This window comes from Babylonia areolata, chromosome 8 (assembly GCF_041734735.1).
Source record: "Babylonia areolata isolate BAREFJ2019XMU chromosome 8, ASM4173473v1, whole genome shotgun sequence".
NCBI lineage: Eukaryota > Metazoa > Mollusca > Gastropoda > Neogastropoda > Buccinidae > Babylonia > Babylonia areolata.
In genome coordinates this window covers 31,867,519-31,882,978 of record NC_134883.1, presented here as the reverse complement: position 1 = coordinate 31,882,978, position 15,460 = coordinate 31,867,519, and the positions used below count along the sequence as shown (strand labels likewise).

General features: G+C 42.1%; 1 protein-coding gene across 1 annotated transcript in view; it reads left to right on the top strand.

Moving 5' to 3' along the window:
• LOC143285147 (uncharacterized) overlaps nt 1–15,241 on the top strand; it is a 30,314-nt gene extending 15,073 nt beyond the window's left edge. The window contains exons 2-5 of the mRNA XM_076592375.1: nt 5,415–5,784; nt 13,315–13,403; nt 13,891–14,210; nt 14,688–15,241. Of these exons, the coding sequence (XP_076448490.1) occupies nt 5,530–5,784; nt 13,315–13,403; nt 13,891–14,210; nt 14,688–15,229 (1,206 nt within the window). The 5' untranslated portion in view covers nt 5,415–5,529 and the 3' untranslated portion in view covers nt 15,230–15,241. The remainder of the gene's footprint in view (nt 1–5,414; nt 5,785–13,314; nt 13,404–13,890; nt 14,211–14,687) is intronic.
• The last annotated feature ends 219 nt before the right edge of the window (nt 15,242–15,460 follow it).

Here is a 15,460-nt window from a genome sequence, read left to right as displayed (position 1 = left end):
TTCACAAACACGGCTGAAGTAGATGGCGGGACTTCGGAACGTAAGCTAGGGAGAATTTATGCTAATACGAACTTTGATCAAGCTACGAGATAATAATGGACAGATGTAACAAAGTAACGCAGTCTGAGAACTTTGGGTTGTGGTAAATAGTGAAGTCATATGTGATCAGAATGAAGGGATGGATGTTTTAAACACACATTTGAGACAAAAGAAAATACAATTACACATAAATACTTCAATTTTAGGTAAAATAAACCCTAAAGTTTACTATAGGTCAAAATCTGACAATCAACAACCAGAACCCCACCTGCCTAAAGTCGCTGCGAGCTGCAAAGTGGATCAGGTGCAAAGTGACTCTTTTCATTGTGGAGAGTTACGATGTCATCTTTGGTGCTGTTCTGCGAAATCTAAGATGTGTGTATAACACACTCACACACACACACATACAGACATATATTCACAGAGGTGAACAGAGAGAGAGAGAGAGAGAGAGAGAGATACGGATACGGATGTTTTAATCAATATAGGCCATGGCCCCTCATGAAGGGGTGGTGTAAACAAACATTACAGAGGTAATATATTTTGGTATGTAACATAACACAGTTGTAACCTGAAAATGAGAAAAATAGTCATTATCTGCATTTAGTCTTATTCACACAGAATAACAAAAAAGCGGAAAACTAGCACACACTCAACTGCATATTGTATTTCTAATCTTTAAGGCTTTATACAAGTAACTTGCTAGCTGTTTATTAACGTGTTCCTTAGTGGATGACATAAGCAAATACAGTCTGAACAAGGAGGGCTGCCTATGGAATTTTGAAGGTATCAGCTGATTTCTAAGATCACTTAACACAGGACAACAAAGTACAAATTGGAGTTCACTCTCCGTCGCACTTTTACATAAAGGGCAAATAAGGTCACTATCTTTATGTGGCCTGTAACGGCAATAATGCGTAAACAAATCAGAAATTCCAAATCTAAACTTTGCCATGATACATTTTAAATGTCTATCCATATTCATAACCAAATAAACTGGTACCGCATGTCTAAAGTTAATCTGTCTATAAAAATCAAAACGATTACTATCCTGGATATGGCTTGACCATTCCTGCCAACGACAGTCAATTAGTCTCGAGCGAAGTGTACGTAGAAATCCGTTTATATTCTCTACTCCTTGATTTAGCCACACGTAGGCAAAGCTAAAATCGTGCAGTTTTATTCTCACCTTTGATACCCAGTTAGTTCTACCTCTATTATCCAAATCATGTAACATGTTGTAGGCTTTCCTTGGCAGTCTTACGTTTTCCATTCATATTATTTTTAACCAATAAGAAATACATCTAATAATCGAATTCAAATATATCGGATAGCAATTAGTTTCAGCATAGATTAAATCATTAGGTGTTTTCATAGTCACCCCAAGAAATTTCTTTAATGCTGATAAATGAACCTTTTCACAGTGAATGAATTGCTGATTCGTAAAGACCCCAAATTTCAGCTCCGTATTGTGTAATAGGTTGAATCTCACAGTCACATAATTTCATATACAATTCAAAAGATTGATTTTCTAAACTGGATAATTTTTGCATGATACAGAAAAGCGCATATTTCGCTCTGCTTGCAAGATGTTTACATGCAACAGTAAAACTAAGTTTTGACGAAAAATAAATTCCTAAGTATTTACAAACATTCACAACTGGCATAAGTATTCCATTGTAAGTCCATTTTTCTCTGATCCCTTAATACCCCCCTTTTCTGAAAACAGTTATATTACTCTTTAACATATTGACTTTCAACTGAAGTGAAGTAGCAGCTCGATATAAATTGTTTAACTGTGTTTGCAATCCTATAATTGTTTCAGACATCAAAACAATATCATCAGCCAAAAGAAGTATAAATATTTCTAAGAAGTCACCAATAAACTGTGCACCATGCTTTCCATGTCTAACAACTTCAGAGGTCAATTCGTTTATGAACAGAGAGAACAAAACAGGGCTGCATACGTCTCCTTGCTTCACACCAGATGTACACTTTATGTAATCAGTCATGTTGCCTCCACATCTCACCCTTGCTTTCACACATTTATACATACTCATCACACATTTAAGTAGCTTTCTATTAACACCTGCTTTCAAGAGAATAGGCCAAAGAATAGCTCTGTTAATGGAATCAAAGGCTTTTTCAAAATCTTTAAAGGCAACATATAATTTACGATTGAGGGAAAACTGTTTCTGTACAAAAGCCATCAAAGTAAATACATGATCTGTAGTTGAATAATTACGTTTAAACCCTGTTTGATATTCTCCTGTAAGATTATTTTCTTCAACCAATTCCTGTAGTCTATGGTTAATGGTCGTACTGTATATCTTACTGCTGGTATCACACAAAGAAATACCTCTATAATTGTTGGGATTATTCACGTCACCTTTTTTGTAAAGAGGCAGGACGATGGATTCAGCCGATTCATCAGGATAAATTCCTCCATCAAACAAAGAATTAAAAAAAGTTACCAAAAAGTTCAAAATCGGTTCTACTTTACAAGCATTTTTTAACAGTTCCCCAGTAATGCCATCTAGCCCTGCAGCTTTACGATTCTTTAATTTTCTTAAAGCAAATAATACCTCTTCCTTAGAAATTGGACGATTTATACTGTTTGCATCTTCTTCGTCATTCCCCAATTGCAGTGTATCATTAGAATGGGTATCTTTCGTTAGAAGTGCCTTAAAGGGTTCATACCATGTTTCAATACTAATGTTATTAAGTGGTTGTTTTCTTTTCATTGAAATCTTATGCACTGTGTTCCAAAACTCCTTCTGGCTTTTTACAGATGTTATCAATTCTGCCAACAATGCATTGTTGTACTGCTTTCTCTTTCGCTTTAGCAAATATTTATATTCTGTTCTAGTCCTACAAAAACGGTCACAATCATTCTTATCTAATGTACGTCGATATTTATTGAGTAATCTGCGCACATTTCTTTTTGAAGCACGACATTCTACATCAAACCAGTCTTGAGGTTTAAAATCATTCCTACAATGTACTTGTTTGTTCATACAATCTGCTGCATCCTTAATACATGTATTAAATACATCTAATGCATGATTGATATCAGTATCTATCAAACTAAGTGCAAAAGCAATTCTTTCCAGAAATTCTTGTGATCATAAATTATCGCTATATTGATTAGAACAGTCCTCATTCCAAACAAATTTTTCTACAATATACATACTATTTTGCTTCTTGCTTACATTGTCACCTAAACAATTTATTGTAAATTTCACAGGCATGTGGTCAGAATCAAGCCTCTCAGACACTAGTAACTCATACTGCTCTTTTAATGCTCCATATAAGTCACACGACAATAAAAAATAATCATTCACGCTGCATCCACTCTCTGTTATGTACGTGTAGCAACCATGTCAGTCGCCATAACACATACCATTAAGAATGCTCAAATCAAAGGCAGTGCATAAATTCATAAGCAGTTTACCATAATCATTTAACACTTTATCTTCAGATATTCTATCAAAGCTAGCTGGGTGACTAACATGCTGGAAATCTAAAATACCACCAATACAATCATGAGATATATTGGAAACTCTACTATTTAACTCACCACACAACAAAATATATACATCCTGGTCACAAGTTAAAAGACACTCAGACAAAAAATCTTCAAGTACAGCAATTCCGTGAACCTTGAGGAGGCACGTAGCAGCACACATACAATATATCACAAGCAGTACCAAACAAAAAACGATCAATAATAAATGCGCAAAAATTATAAGATTGAACAGCAACGTGTTTTACATACTGCAAATACACATTTCTAACAAGACATATCACTCCTCCAGATCGTCTCCCTTTTGCTGTAAATTTCACAGCCGGTACACAGAAACATTTATGTCCAGAAAAGACAGAACAGTTGAAACCAACAAGAAACGTTTCGACAAGACAAATGAAATCAAATGAGCGGACGAATGAAACAAAATCATTGTTGTGTAATTTTGGCATACGGCCATTCACATTCCAGTGCAGAAAAGTGAGCTGTTTTGCTATACTTTTATTATTCACATCGTCTGGCAAATCAACATTATCTCCATTATCAAACACACGCTCAACTTCATTACACATATTTACAGGAAACACACTACACACACTGTCCTCAGCTGACCTCTCACACACACCGCTCTCTTCACCCAAATCGCGTGCTGGTTCGCTGACACTGACACTCGCTGCGATCGGTGTAACCTCTCTTTTTATATCCCCACCAGAAGATGCATTATCAACAAACAAAGGCCGGCCAGCCTCTCATTTCCAATATACTAAATTATTGTGGGCATCAACAGAGTACTTTTGTCCATCAATCAACAGATGGTTAAAAACCATCGTCGCCCTTTTGCCCTCCTGTCTGGCCTTCTTTAAATGAGGGGTCAGTCGCCACCTTAAGTCACTCACACCCCTTGAGAAGTCTTCACCTATGAAAACATTTGAACCTTTAAGTTTTCCTTTCGCCTTAAGGATGTTTACCTTCTGCCTGTAGAAGGTGCAGCAGGCGATCACTGGTGAGTCAGGCCTGGCGCTCAGGCGATGCACCCTGTCCAGCTCCACGTCTTCCGTCATGTCCAGGCTGTCCGTGAAGAGGTCCTTGAGCGTGCCCTCGCAGTCTGCAGGAGTCTCGTTCTGCCGCCTGGGTAAACCATAGAACAGTAAGTTGTTCCTCTTGGAGCAGCCCTCCAGGTCGTCAATCCTCCTCTCGCAGTTTTCCAGCTTCTCGTTCATGTCGCTGTTGATTTTCTTCAGGTCCTGGTTTTCTTTCTTCAGCTCTGTCACCTCTGTGAGATCTTTCATTTCTTCTTTCAAGCCAGCGTAATCATCAGACAGGTACTGCACTTCCTGCTTGACGTCGTCGATCTTGGCGCCCAGGATGTTCATGACATCACTCAGTGTCGGCTCCTTGACGGGCTGATCCTGCACTGGCCAGTCGTGTTTGCCGCATAGACGAGTCTTTGCCTGTGGCTGGGTTGGGTCCTGGGTTGCTCTCAATGTCGCCATACCGTAGCAACAAACTGCCCCAGAATAAATAGGACAGGAGCAACCCAAGGGTTACACCGTCTACACGCCGTGCGAGTCTCACAATGGCCACTTGCGAAGCCTTTCTCTTCATGCCCCGCTTCAACATAAAATTGAGGTAAGTCGACACGAAGCGGCCACAAACAATCCTCATTTTTTCAGCAGAAGAAGGCATGGTTCTTGAGGATTCCTGGCAGATATACGTCCAGAAAAATCGACAATTGTTTTAGGAGCTCGTACAGTGCGTCCACTCGCAGCAAAAACAGTTGACAGCTCCCCGAGAGAGAGAGAGAGAGAGAGAGATGATCCAGTTTCTTCCCACGTTGAATTTGTTTCAGACTTGAGAAAAACAACAACAACAGAACTGAAGGACCTGCCTGGCTATAAAGGCCGGAACCTACGCACCTACGAGAAACTCTGAATTTAGGACAACGTGGCCATCTTACCCTGATAATGGCGTTACACATCAGCCGCTGCCTGCTGAACAGACGTGGTGTGCTGTTGGTGACGTGTGTGGTGACCATGGCGGTGTGTCTGCTGTTCAGTTGGTCCCCAGCCTGGACTGTTCAGAACGCGTGGCTGAACACAGCACTGTGGCTGCAACACGCGCAATGTCCAGACGTCATGCACTCCATGACACAAGGGCGTTGGGAGCGACTGCCCATGACGCCGTCTGACATTCAGAAGATGAACAAATTTCACAAACATGTAAGATGGCCAGATTTATCAATGGCAAGAGTGTTTGTTGTCTTTATTTCTTTGTCTGTCTGTTGATTGAACGGGACATAGTTAATATCTGTGTCTCCATGTCCTTTTTCATTATCCGTTCCTTCACCAATCACATTTTGGTCCAATATCGTAGTTAGCATGCCTCACACATCAAGAGCATATACTCGTAGTGAGCAGACCTAGACTCAGTGAATATAGTCATCCTCATACTGACCCCCAATGAAAATACTGACCACCGTACTGAACCCCATACTGACCCCTATGAAGCAGCTGTCCCTCATACTGTCCCTCAGTGAAGATACTGACCCCCAGTGAAGATACTGACCCTACTGGAGATACTGACCCCCAGTGAAGATACAATGAAGATACTGACCTACAATTAAAATACTGACAATTGAGGATACAGTCCACCAGTGAAGACACTGGCCCTCAGCAAAGATACTGACCCTCAGTGAAGATACTGACCCCCAGTGAAGATACTGACGCCCCAGCGAAGATACTGACCTCCAGGGAAGATACTGTCCAACAGCGGAGATACTGTTCCTCAGTAAAATTACTGTCCCAAAGTGAAGATACTGATCCCCAAGCGAAGATACTGACCTCCAGTGAAGATACTGACCCCATCAAAATACTGATCCCTCAGTGAAAATACTGACTTCCAGTGAAGATACTGACCCCACCAAGATACTGTCCATAAGTGAAGATACTGACCTCCAGTGAAGATACTGACCCCATCAAGATACTGTCCCTCAGTGAAGATACTGACCTCCAGCGAAGATACTGACCCCGTTAAGATACTTTCCTTCAGTGAAGATATTGTCCCAAAGTGAAGATACTGACCCCCCAGCGAAGATACTGACTTCCAGTGAAGATACTGTCCACCAGTGAAGATACTGACCCCCCAGTGAAGATACTGTCCTATAGTGAAGATACTATCCCCCCAGTGAAGATACTGACCCCATCAAGATACTGTTTATCAGTGAAAATACTGACCCCATAAAGATACTGTCCCTCAGTGAAGATACTGATCCCATCAACATACTGTCCATCAGTGAAAAAACTGACCCCATCAATGGCCAGATTTATCAATGGCAAGAGTGTTTGTTGTCTTTATTTCTTTGTCTAACTATTGATTGAACGGCACATAGTTAATATCTGTCCTTTCTGATTAACCGCTCCTTCGTCAAGCACGTGTTTGTCCAATATCGTAGTTTGCATGCCTCACACCTTGTTTTGTTCACAGTTCAAGTCCTATTCACGAATTATGTTTATTGAACATACTGATCCTTACTGCCCACACCTACCCTTAGTGAACGTACTTACCCTTCCTGATCATACTTACCTTCAGTAAACATACTTATCCCCACTGAACAGACTTAGTGACTATAGTTCATGAACATAATCTAACTGAACATACTGACATTCAGTGATCACTTATCCTTAATGAACAAATTTATCCCCATTGAACACCATCAGCGAACATACTCACTTTTAGTGAACATACTTACCCTTAGTTAACATAGCCTTAGTGAGTATATACTCATAGTGACCAGACCTAGACTCAGTGAATATTGTGATCCTTATACTGACCCTCAGTGAAGATACTGACCACCGTACTGAACCCCATACTGACCCCCGTGAAGCAGCTGTCCTTCATACTGTCCCTCAGTGAAGATAGTGACCCCAGTGAAGACACTGTCCCTTAGTGAAGACACTGTCCATCAGTGAAGATACTGACCCCCAGTGAAGTGAAGTGAAATGAAGATACTATTCCCCCAGTAAAGATACTGACCACTGTACTGAACCCCATACTGACCCCCGTGAAGCAGCTGTCCCTCATACTGTCCCTCAGTGAAGATACTGACCCCCAGTGAAAACACTGTCCATCAGTGAAGATACTGACCCTCAGTGAATTCAGACAAAGTAAAGATACTATTCCCCCAGTGAAGATACTGACCATCGTACTGAACCCCATACTGACCCATGTGAAGCAGCTGTCCCTCATACTTTCCCTCAGTGAAGATACTGACCCCCAGTGAAGATACAGACCCCCGTGAAGATATTGTCCATCAGTGAAGATACTGACCCCCCCCCCCTCCCGTGAAGATAATGTCCCCAAAGTGAAGATACTATTCCCCCAGTGAAGATACTGACCCCATCAAGAAACTGTCCCTCAGTGAAGATACCCCCAGTGAAGATACTGACCCCAGTGAAAATACTGACCCCATCAACATACTGTCCATCAGTGAAAATACTGACCCCATAGGCCAGGAAATTTTGATTAAAATTTGCGTTAGATCAAAATGTCTGCAACAATACCGTTCTTTTTACGATAAAATAGAATAAATCATACTGATCACGCTGATATAAAGTTGGCCACTATAGGGGAGCGGGAACATAGGTAGATTTTGATTTTTAATGACCAGAATCGAATATTTTTTATTACTGCTGCCTGTGCGAGAGCGCCTTACAAAGAGTCGCAAGGCAAGCACAGGCGAAGGTTACACAAGCGCTGTATAATGGGTCACCAGAGGAAAGCGTTCAGCGCGGTACAGTACATGTGACTGACTGCTGCCGCGCTGATGCTGATCTGTGAGCAGGTCACTGAATCTTAACAATAAGCTAGGAACAGAGCTCTTTCGGGTCAAAAGGAAACAAACATTTTCAGTTTCATGTATTTTATACTAAAGTGGTAGAAGACGCAAATCCGCTTTTATGAATGTTTTCCAGTTTCCTACCATTCATGACATATCATAAAGAATGAAATCAGTATTATACCGACTGCAAAGGTGAATTTACAAAGGCAGCACGGGATCATTTAGTTCATAAGTACAATTTTGTTGATATTTTACGCAATGCACAGCCTGGATATACTCCATGCTCCGCTTATTAACGTGTAGAATATGAATATCTAAATATGTGTTAACCCGTTTCGGTTTCAATGAACATTATCGGCGCTATGTCAAGACAATAAACTGGGAAAATATGGAGGGCAGATGATGGCAAAATTGAACATCATGTCTTGATGTGAAAAGAACGGTATGAAATACATATTTTTCTTTGGAAATGAAGCGGTATTTGCAAATGTGACTCACGAACCCTGGCGCAGAAGACGTCGATTTAGCGTGGGATATAAATAATAATCATAATGATAACAATGGATTTATAATAATGATAGTAATGAATCTATCACGCGATCCTTAGCCAATGCAATGCATTCAAAGAAAGCCTGTGCAAAATTATGTATTTTATTAATGATTACTTAAAACCTTATGACATATGTAACATGGAACCCAAAATACCTAAACTAACTCCCCCACCCTGGATGATTTTATTTTTCAGAAACACTGCAGGCACTCCATTTTCACATCAATTCTCCCCAGTGTTTCGTTCCACACTTCGTCTGTCTTGTGAACCGATAAACTAGTTTGCATCATTTCGTGATAAAACTTCACCAGACAGCAAAAACCAAAATCAAGGTAATTTAAGTGGGTGATTTTCTGCTTTGAACTTTCTTGTTTGGAACTTTTGATACAACAAGTCTTCAACTGAAAACAGTCCTACTGAACTACATGCGTTGACTTGGTTCGAAATCTTACGCCAGTATCCGTATATTACCACATCTCGCCATGTGTCAGAAACAGTGATTGAGACTAAACTTAATCGAATCAGAGATAAAGTACAAACAAACCATAACAACGACGAAATTAACATACACAGTTTTGTTGTTGTTGTTGTTGCTTTTAATATAGCAACCACGGGGTGCGAATGAACATATCGGAGATTTCCGTGTAACATATGTACATCTCACACGCTGTTAGAAACAACACATTCTCTGAATCTGTGTTCAAACACACACGATTGAAGGGTGTTTGTCAAACCGATTTACGCTTTCCCGCGATGAATCCGCATGATTTATGTGGAAACAGTTCTAATTTTGTTTACATGTAAATTTTTATTGGGTCGTTTACATGCACAGAAGTAACACAGAAAAGCAGAACTGAAAATTAATATACGACGTTGAACAGTCATTTTTTTTCCCCCCCAGAAAATGAGTGTATGTGCTGCAGAAGATAGATGTGTTGACCACCTGTTGCAAGTAAAGAACGTGTAGTGTATTCATGAATGTGCTTGCCTTTGAATGAATAAAAATACGTCAAGAGGAATGGGTTGTTTACGTCTGTCACGCTGGTTTTTTTGCGTAATATTTCAAACTTAATGTACCATTTTTACTGATGATCAATGTTTTTATTATCACAACGAATGAATATAGATCAGGTCTGTATGTACTGGATTTTAATCAGGTTTGTACTTATTTGTTTCTGACCACTTCATTGCCATGTCACAAAATGGCGCCGAAATTTTGGATGTTTTTGATAATTTTCAACACATTTAAGACACAAGAACAAACCACATTCTCACAAAATTGTTGCAGACATTTATCTAACGAATTGCAATCCTGATAACATGTGAAACATTTGAATAATCATTCTAAACACATGTTTATACTGAATCAGACTGAGACCCCCAGAGTTCTGGAGACTGACCCATTTTCATTTTCCAGGCAGTACTTCATGACTATGTGATGCACTTCATTTTGCCACCTTCATACTCCAGCCAGATACATTTTCTTTCCCATGCTAAACCGACGTGTCTACTGCGGCAGGGTTCGTGAGCCACATTTGCAAATACCGCTTCATTTCCAACGAAAAATATATGTTTCATACCGTTCTTTTTTACATCAAGACATGATGTTGGTCGATCTTGCCATCATCTGCCTTCCATGCTTTCTGAATCAATTGTCTGGACAGTGCTCCGACAGTGTTCATTGAAACAAACCTAGTTAACAGGTATTGAGATATTCATATACTACACGTTAATAAGTAGAGCATGAAGTATTTCCAAGTCTTGCATTGCGTAAAATGTCAACATAATTGTTCCTGCGAACTAAATGATCCCGTGCCGCCTTCGTAAATTCACCTTTGCAGTCGGTATAATACCGATTTCAATCTTTATGAAATGTCAGGACTGGTAAGAAACTAAAATATTCATAAAAGCAAACTTGCGTTTTCTACCAATTTAGTATGTAATAGATGGAATTAAAAATTTGGTTTCCTTTTGACCCCAAAGAGTTCTCTTATTTTCTGTACGGTATCTGTCATCTGCCGCAGTGACCTACTAACGGAGGTATAGGATAGCATCAGCGCGGCAGCTGTCAGCCACAAGTACTGTACCTGCGCTAAACGCTTTCCTCTGGCGACCCCTTATACCGCGCTTGCGTAACCCTCGCTGGCTCATGCCTTGCGGATCTTTGTTAGGCGCTCTCTCATGGCCAAATGTGTGAGAAATAATTATTAAAAATCAAAATCTAATCATGTTCCCGCCCACCTACAGCGGTCAAGTTTATATCAGCGTGATCAGTATGATTTATTCTATTTTATCGTGAAAAGAACGGTTTTGTTGCAGACATTTTGACCATTTTTGTATCTGTCCTGGACTACCATCAAGATACTGTCCCTCAGTGAAAGTACTGACCCCCCCAGTGAAGATACTGACCCCATCAAGATACTGTTTATCAGTGAAGATACTGACCCCACTGAAGATAATGACCTCCACTGAAGATATTGACCCTCATACATGCCCTAGTGAAAATACGGACCCACATACGTATCCCCAGCGAAGATACTGACACATATACTGATTTCCAGTGAATTATTCACTGAAATACTTTCCCTCACAACTCCCAGTGATGATAATTCTGATCCCCCAGTGAAGACAGTAACCCAAATACTGAACCTGAGTGAATATATTGAACCTCACACTAACCTTCAATAAAGAAAGTGACCCACGTGAAGACAGTGACCTTTATGCTGCCCCCGTGAAGATATTGAATCCACACTCCCCCCATCCCCCTGAAGATAGTGACCCTCAGACTGACCACCAGTGAATATAGTGACCATCAAAATGGTCCCCAAGTGTAGACTGTGACCCTCATACTGACCCCTCAGTGAAGATAGTGATCCCCGATACTGCCCCCTGTGAAGATAGTGACTACACCCCCCCAACCCTCCCCCCGTGAAGATATTGCCCCACAGACTGAACCCCGATGAATATAGTGACCATCATACTGATCCACAATGAAGATATGACCCCCATACTGCCCCAAGTGAAGACAGTGACCACCATATTACCCCCAGTGAAGACAGTGCCCCCATACTGCCCCCAGTGAAGACAGTGACCCCATACTGCCCCCAGTGAAGACAGTGACCCCATACTGCCCCCAGTGAAGACAGTAACCCTCATACTGCCCCCAGTGAAGACAGTGACCCCATACTGCCGCCAGTGAAGACAGTGACGCCATACTGCCCCCAGTGAAGACAGTAACCCTCATACAGCCCCCAGTGAAGACAGTGACCCCATAATGCCCCCGTGAAGACAGTGACCCCCATCTGCCCCCAGTGAAGACAGTAACCCTCATACTGACCCCAGTGAACACAGTGACCCCATAATACCACCAGCGATGACAGTGACCCCCATACTGCCCCTCGTAAAGACAGTGACCCCATACTGCCCACAGTGAAGACAGTGACCCCATACTGCCCACAGTGAAGACAGTTAGCACATACTGCCCCAAGTGAAGACAGTGACCCCATATTGCCCCCAGTGAAGACAGTGAGCACATACTGCCCACAGTGAAGACAGTGACCCCATACTGCCCCCAGTGAAGACAGTGACCCCATACTGCCCACAGTGAAGACAGTGACCCCATACTGCCCCAAGTGAAGACAGTGACCCCATACTGCCCACAGTGAAGACAGTGACCCCATGCTGCCCCAAGTGAAGACAGTGACCCCATACTGCCCACAGTGAAGACAGTGAGCACATACTGCCCCCAGTAAAGACAGTGACCCTCATATCATACTGTCCCCTCTCCCCCCGTGAAGATAGTGACCACCAATTGCCCTCCAGTTAAGTCAGTGACCCCCATACTGCCTCCATTAACAATGACCTCCAATTAACGACAGTGACCCCCCCCCCACGCCCCCAGTGAAGACAGTGGACCCCATACTGCTCCCAGTAAAGACAGTGAACCCCATACTTCTAACGAGTGAAGATTGACTCTCATACTGCCCCCAATTAAGACAGTGACTCTTATACTGCCCCCTCCACCCCACGTGAAAATAGTGACCCCATACGGCCCCTAACCCCCTACCGAAGATAGTGACCCCCATTCTGCACCCCCGCACCCCCTCCCCAGTGAAGACAGTAACCCCATACTGCCCCCAGTAAAGATAGTGACCCCAAAATGGCCCCCAGTAAAGATAGTGACCACATACTGCTTCCCATGAAGATAATGACCCCATACTAACCCCCAGAACAGGTACTAACCCTCATTTTGACCCCACAGTGAAGACAGTCACCCTCATACTGACCCCCATGTGGATACAGTGACCCCCATACTTCCCCTCAGTGAAGACAAGCTGACAGTGTGGACTGTGCTGCCTACAGGTGAGAGAAGAGCTACACGGGATGCCCAAAGGACTTCAGCGGAAGGACGGCCTCTGTGGGAATGTCACTTTTCCTAAACGCGCATGGAGGTTCGTCGTCTCTGCCTTTCTCTCCTGCTTTCATATTACTTCCTCTCTTCCAACCAGGCACACGCAAATTCACACACATGAAGGCAAACACCGTCTAAGTACACACACACACACATACACACGAACACACACACACTCACACACAAACACCCGCACACACACACACACACACACACACACACACACACACACACACACATTGTTTTTGTCATTTGGGGAATGTGCATGCATGAGCAATTATTTTTGCAATTCCCTGACATGCGCGTGCACACACATTACACACATTCACACTAAACGTGCACACACGTGTGATGAAAAAGGAGATCTGACTACAAGGATCTCCATGGCTTTTGTTCGTTCATTTAATAATTCTATTTATTCATTTAGTTATCTACGTGCTTGTTAGTTAATTCACTAATTAATTAATCAACCAGTTAATCAATGAATCAAACAATCATTTACTTAATCATTTTTTTATTTTCTTCAGGTTTCGAGCCATGTGTGACACAGAGGGAGATAAACCTTGCTGTTATCACAACCACTGCACCAACCGATCCGTGGACCAATGTGTGTGCCCTGAGTGCCATGACATGCGCAATCCACTCCATGCAGAGTATGCAAGATGGCGTCCAAGCAACCAGTTGTGCCAAGTGGACGAGATGTCGGTGGAAGAGATATGTCATCTACTGAGAAATACCACCATCTTCTTCGTGGGTGACTCGTTCACACGTCATGTGTACACGGCCTTCCTCTTGGCCGTCAGAGGGAACCCCATCACTGGAGCCTTTAGTAAGAAAACTCCTGCTGGTGAGTGTTCATTGTTCATGCCCTGAGGCTGTGGCTTTTATTTGTGCTGATTTTTGCCTGCTTGATTGCTGGCCTTTGAACCACCTTTCCCATCCATCTCCCCTAGAGAGACGTAGACAGGCAAACAGACAGACAGTGTGTGTGTGTGAGTGTGTGTGTGTGTGTGTGTGTGTGTGTGTGTGTGAAAGAGAGAGAGAGAGGGGGAGAGAGTTTGCGCATGGGGTGAGCAGGAATGCGTGTGCATACGCGCGTGCAAGCGTGCGCGTGTGTATTTGTGTGTGTGTGTGTGTGTGTGTGTGTGTGTGTGTGTGTGTGTGTGTGTGTGTGTGTGATATAGATGAATGTGCATGAGTGCTCTCAATTCAGAGCACAGTATTGTTTGCTTCATATAATTAAAAACATATTTTCTTTTCTTCATGCTCATTCGAATACTAGACATGAAAAGTGAGCTCCCATGGACAGTAATTGTTGTTTCAGATCTGAGACGCCAGTGTGCGGGCATTTACATGTTCACGGAGAAGGTGTGTCGTATGTGGGTGGACAGGGATGTGAGGGAGTGCCCAGATAGGAGTGCTGTTCTGCAGTACTTTTCCAAGAATCACAACGAAGACATACGTCAGATGATTTCTCAGCTGCACCACACCCCTCGCAGTCTTGCCTTCATCGGCTTGGGTGGCCACGACAAATTTAAAGACCAGGCCACCTTCAATATGGTCATGCAGCCAGTGCTGCAAGAGAGAAATGACAGCGGTTCTCACTGGCCTTTGCTCGTCTGGGCCCCCCCTCACCGCTGGGGCAAGTTAAAGACCCCACGTGACCCCCTTCAACAAGTGATCGATTTCAGCAAGAAAATGAAAGAGCATCTGAGACCTTGGGACGTGGCCATCTTTGACTCCCTCAATATGACGGCGGATGTGGAGAGCTTTGATGGCGCTCATTATGGGTATGGTGTGAACAAAGTGAAGGCACAGATACTTTTATATTATCTAAAGGAGCTTCAAAGCAAAAAGCAATGGTGAGCATGTGGTATAAGCAGCAAAATCATATTATTATTTTTATTATTATTATTATTATTATTATTATTGTTATTATTATTATTATTATTATTATTATTATTATTATCATCATCATCATCATCATCATTATTATTATTATCATTATTATTATTATTATCATTATGGTTATTTACGCCTAATCTAAAAATTACGCCTTAGGCGTTCAGAAATAGAAAAAACAACAACAACGTTAAT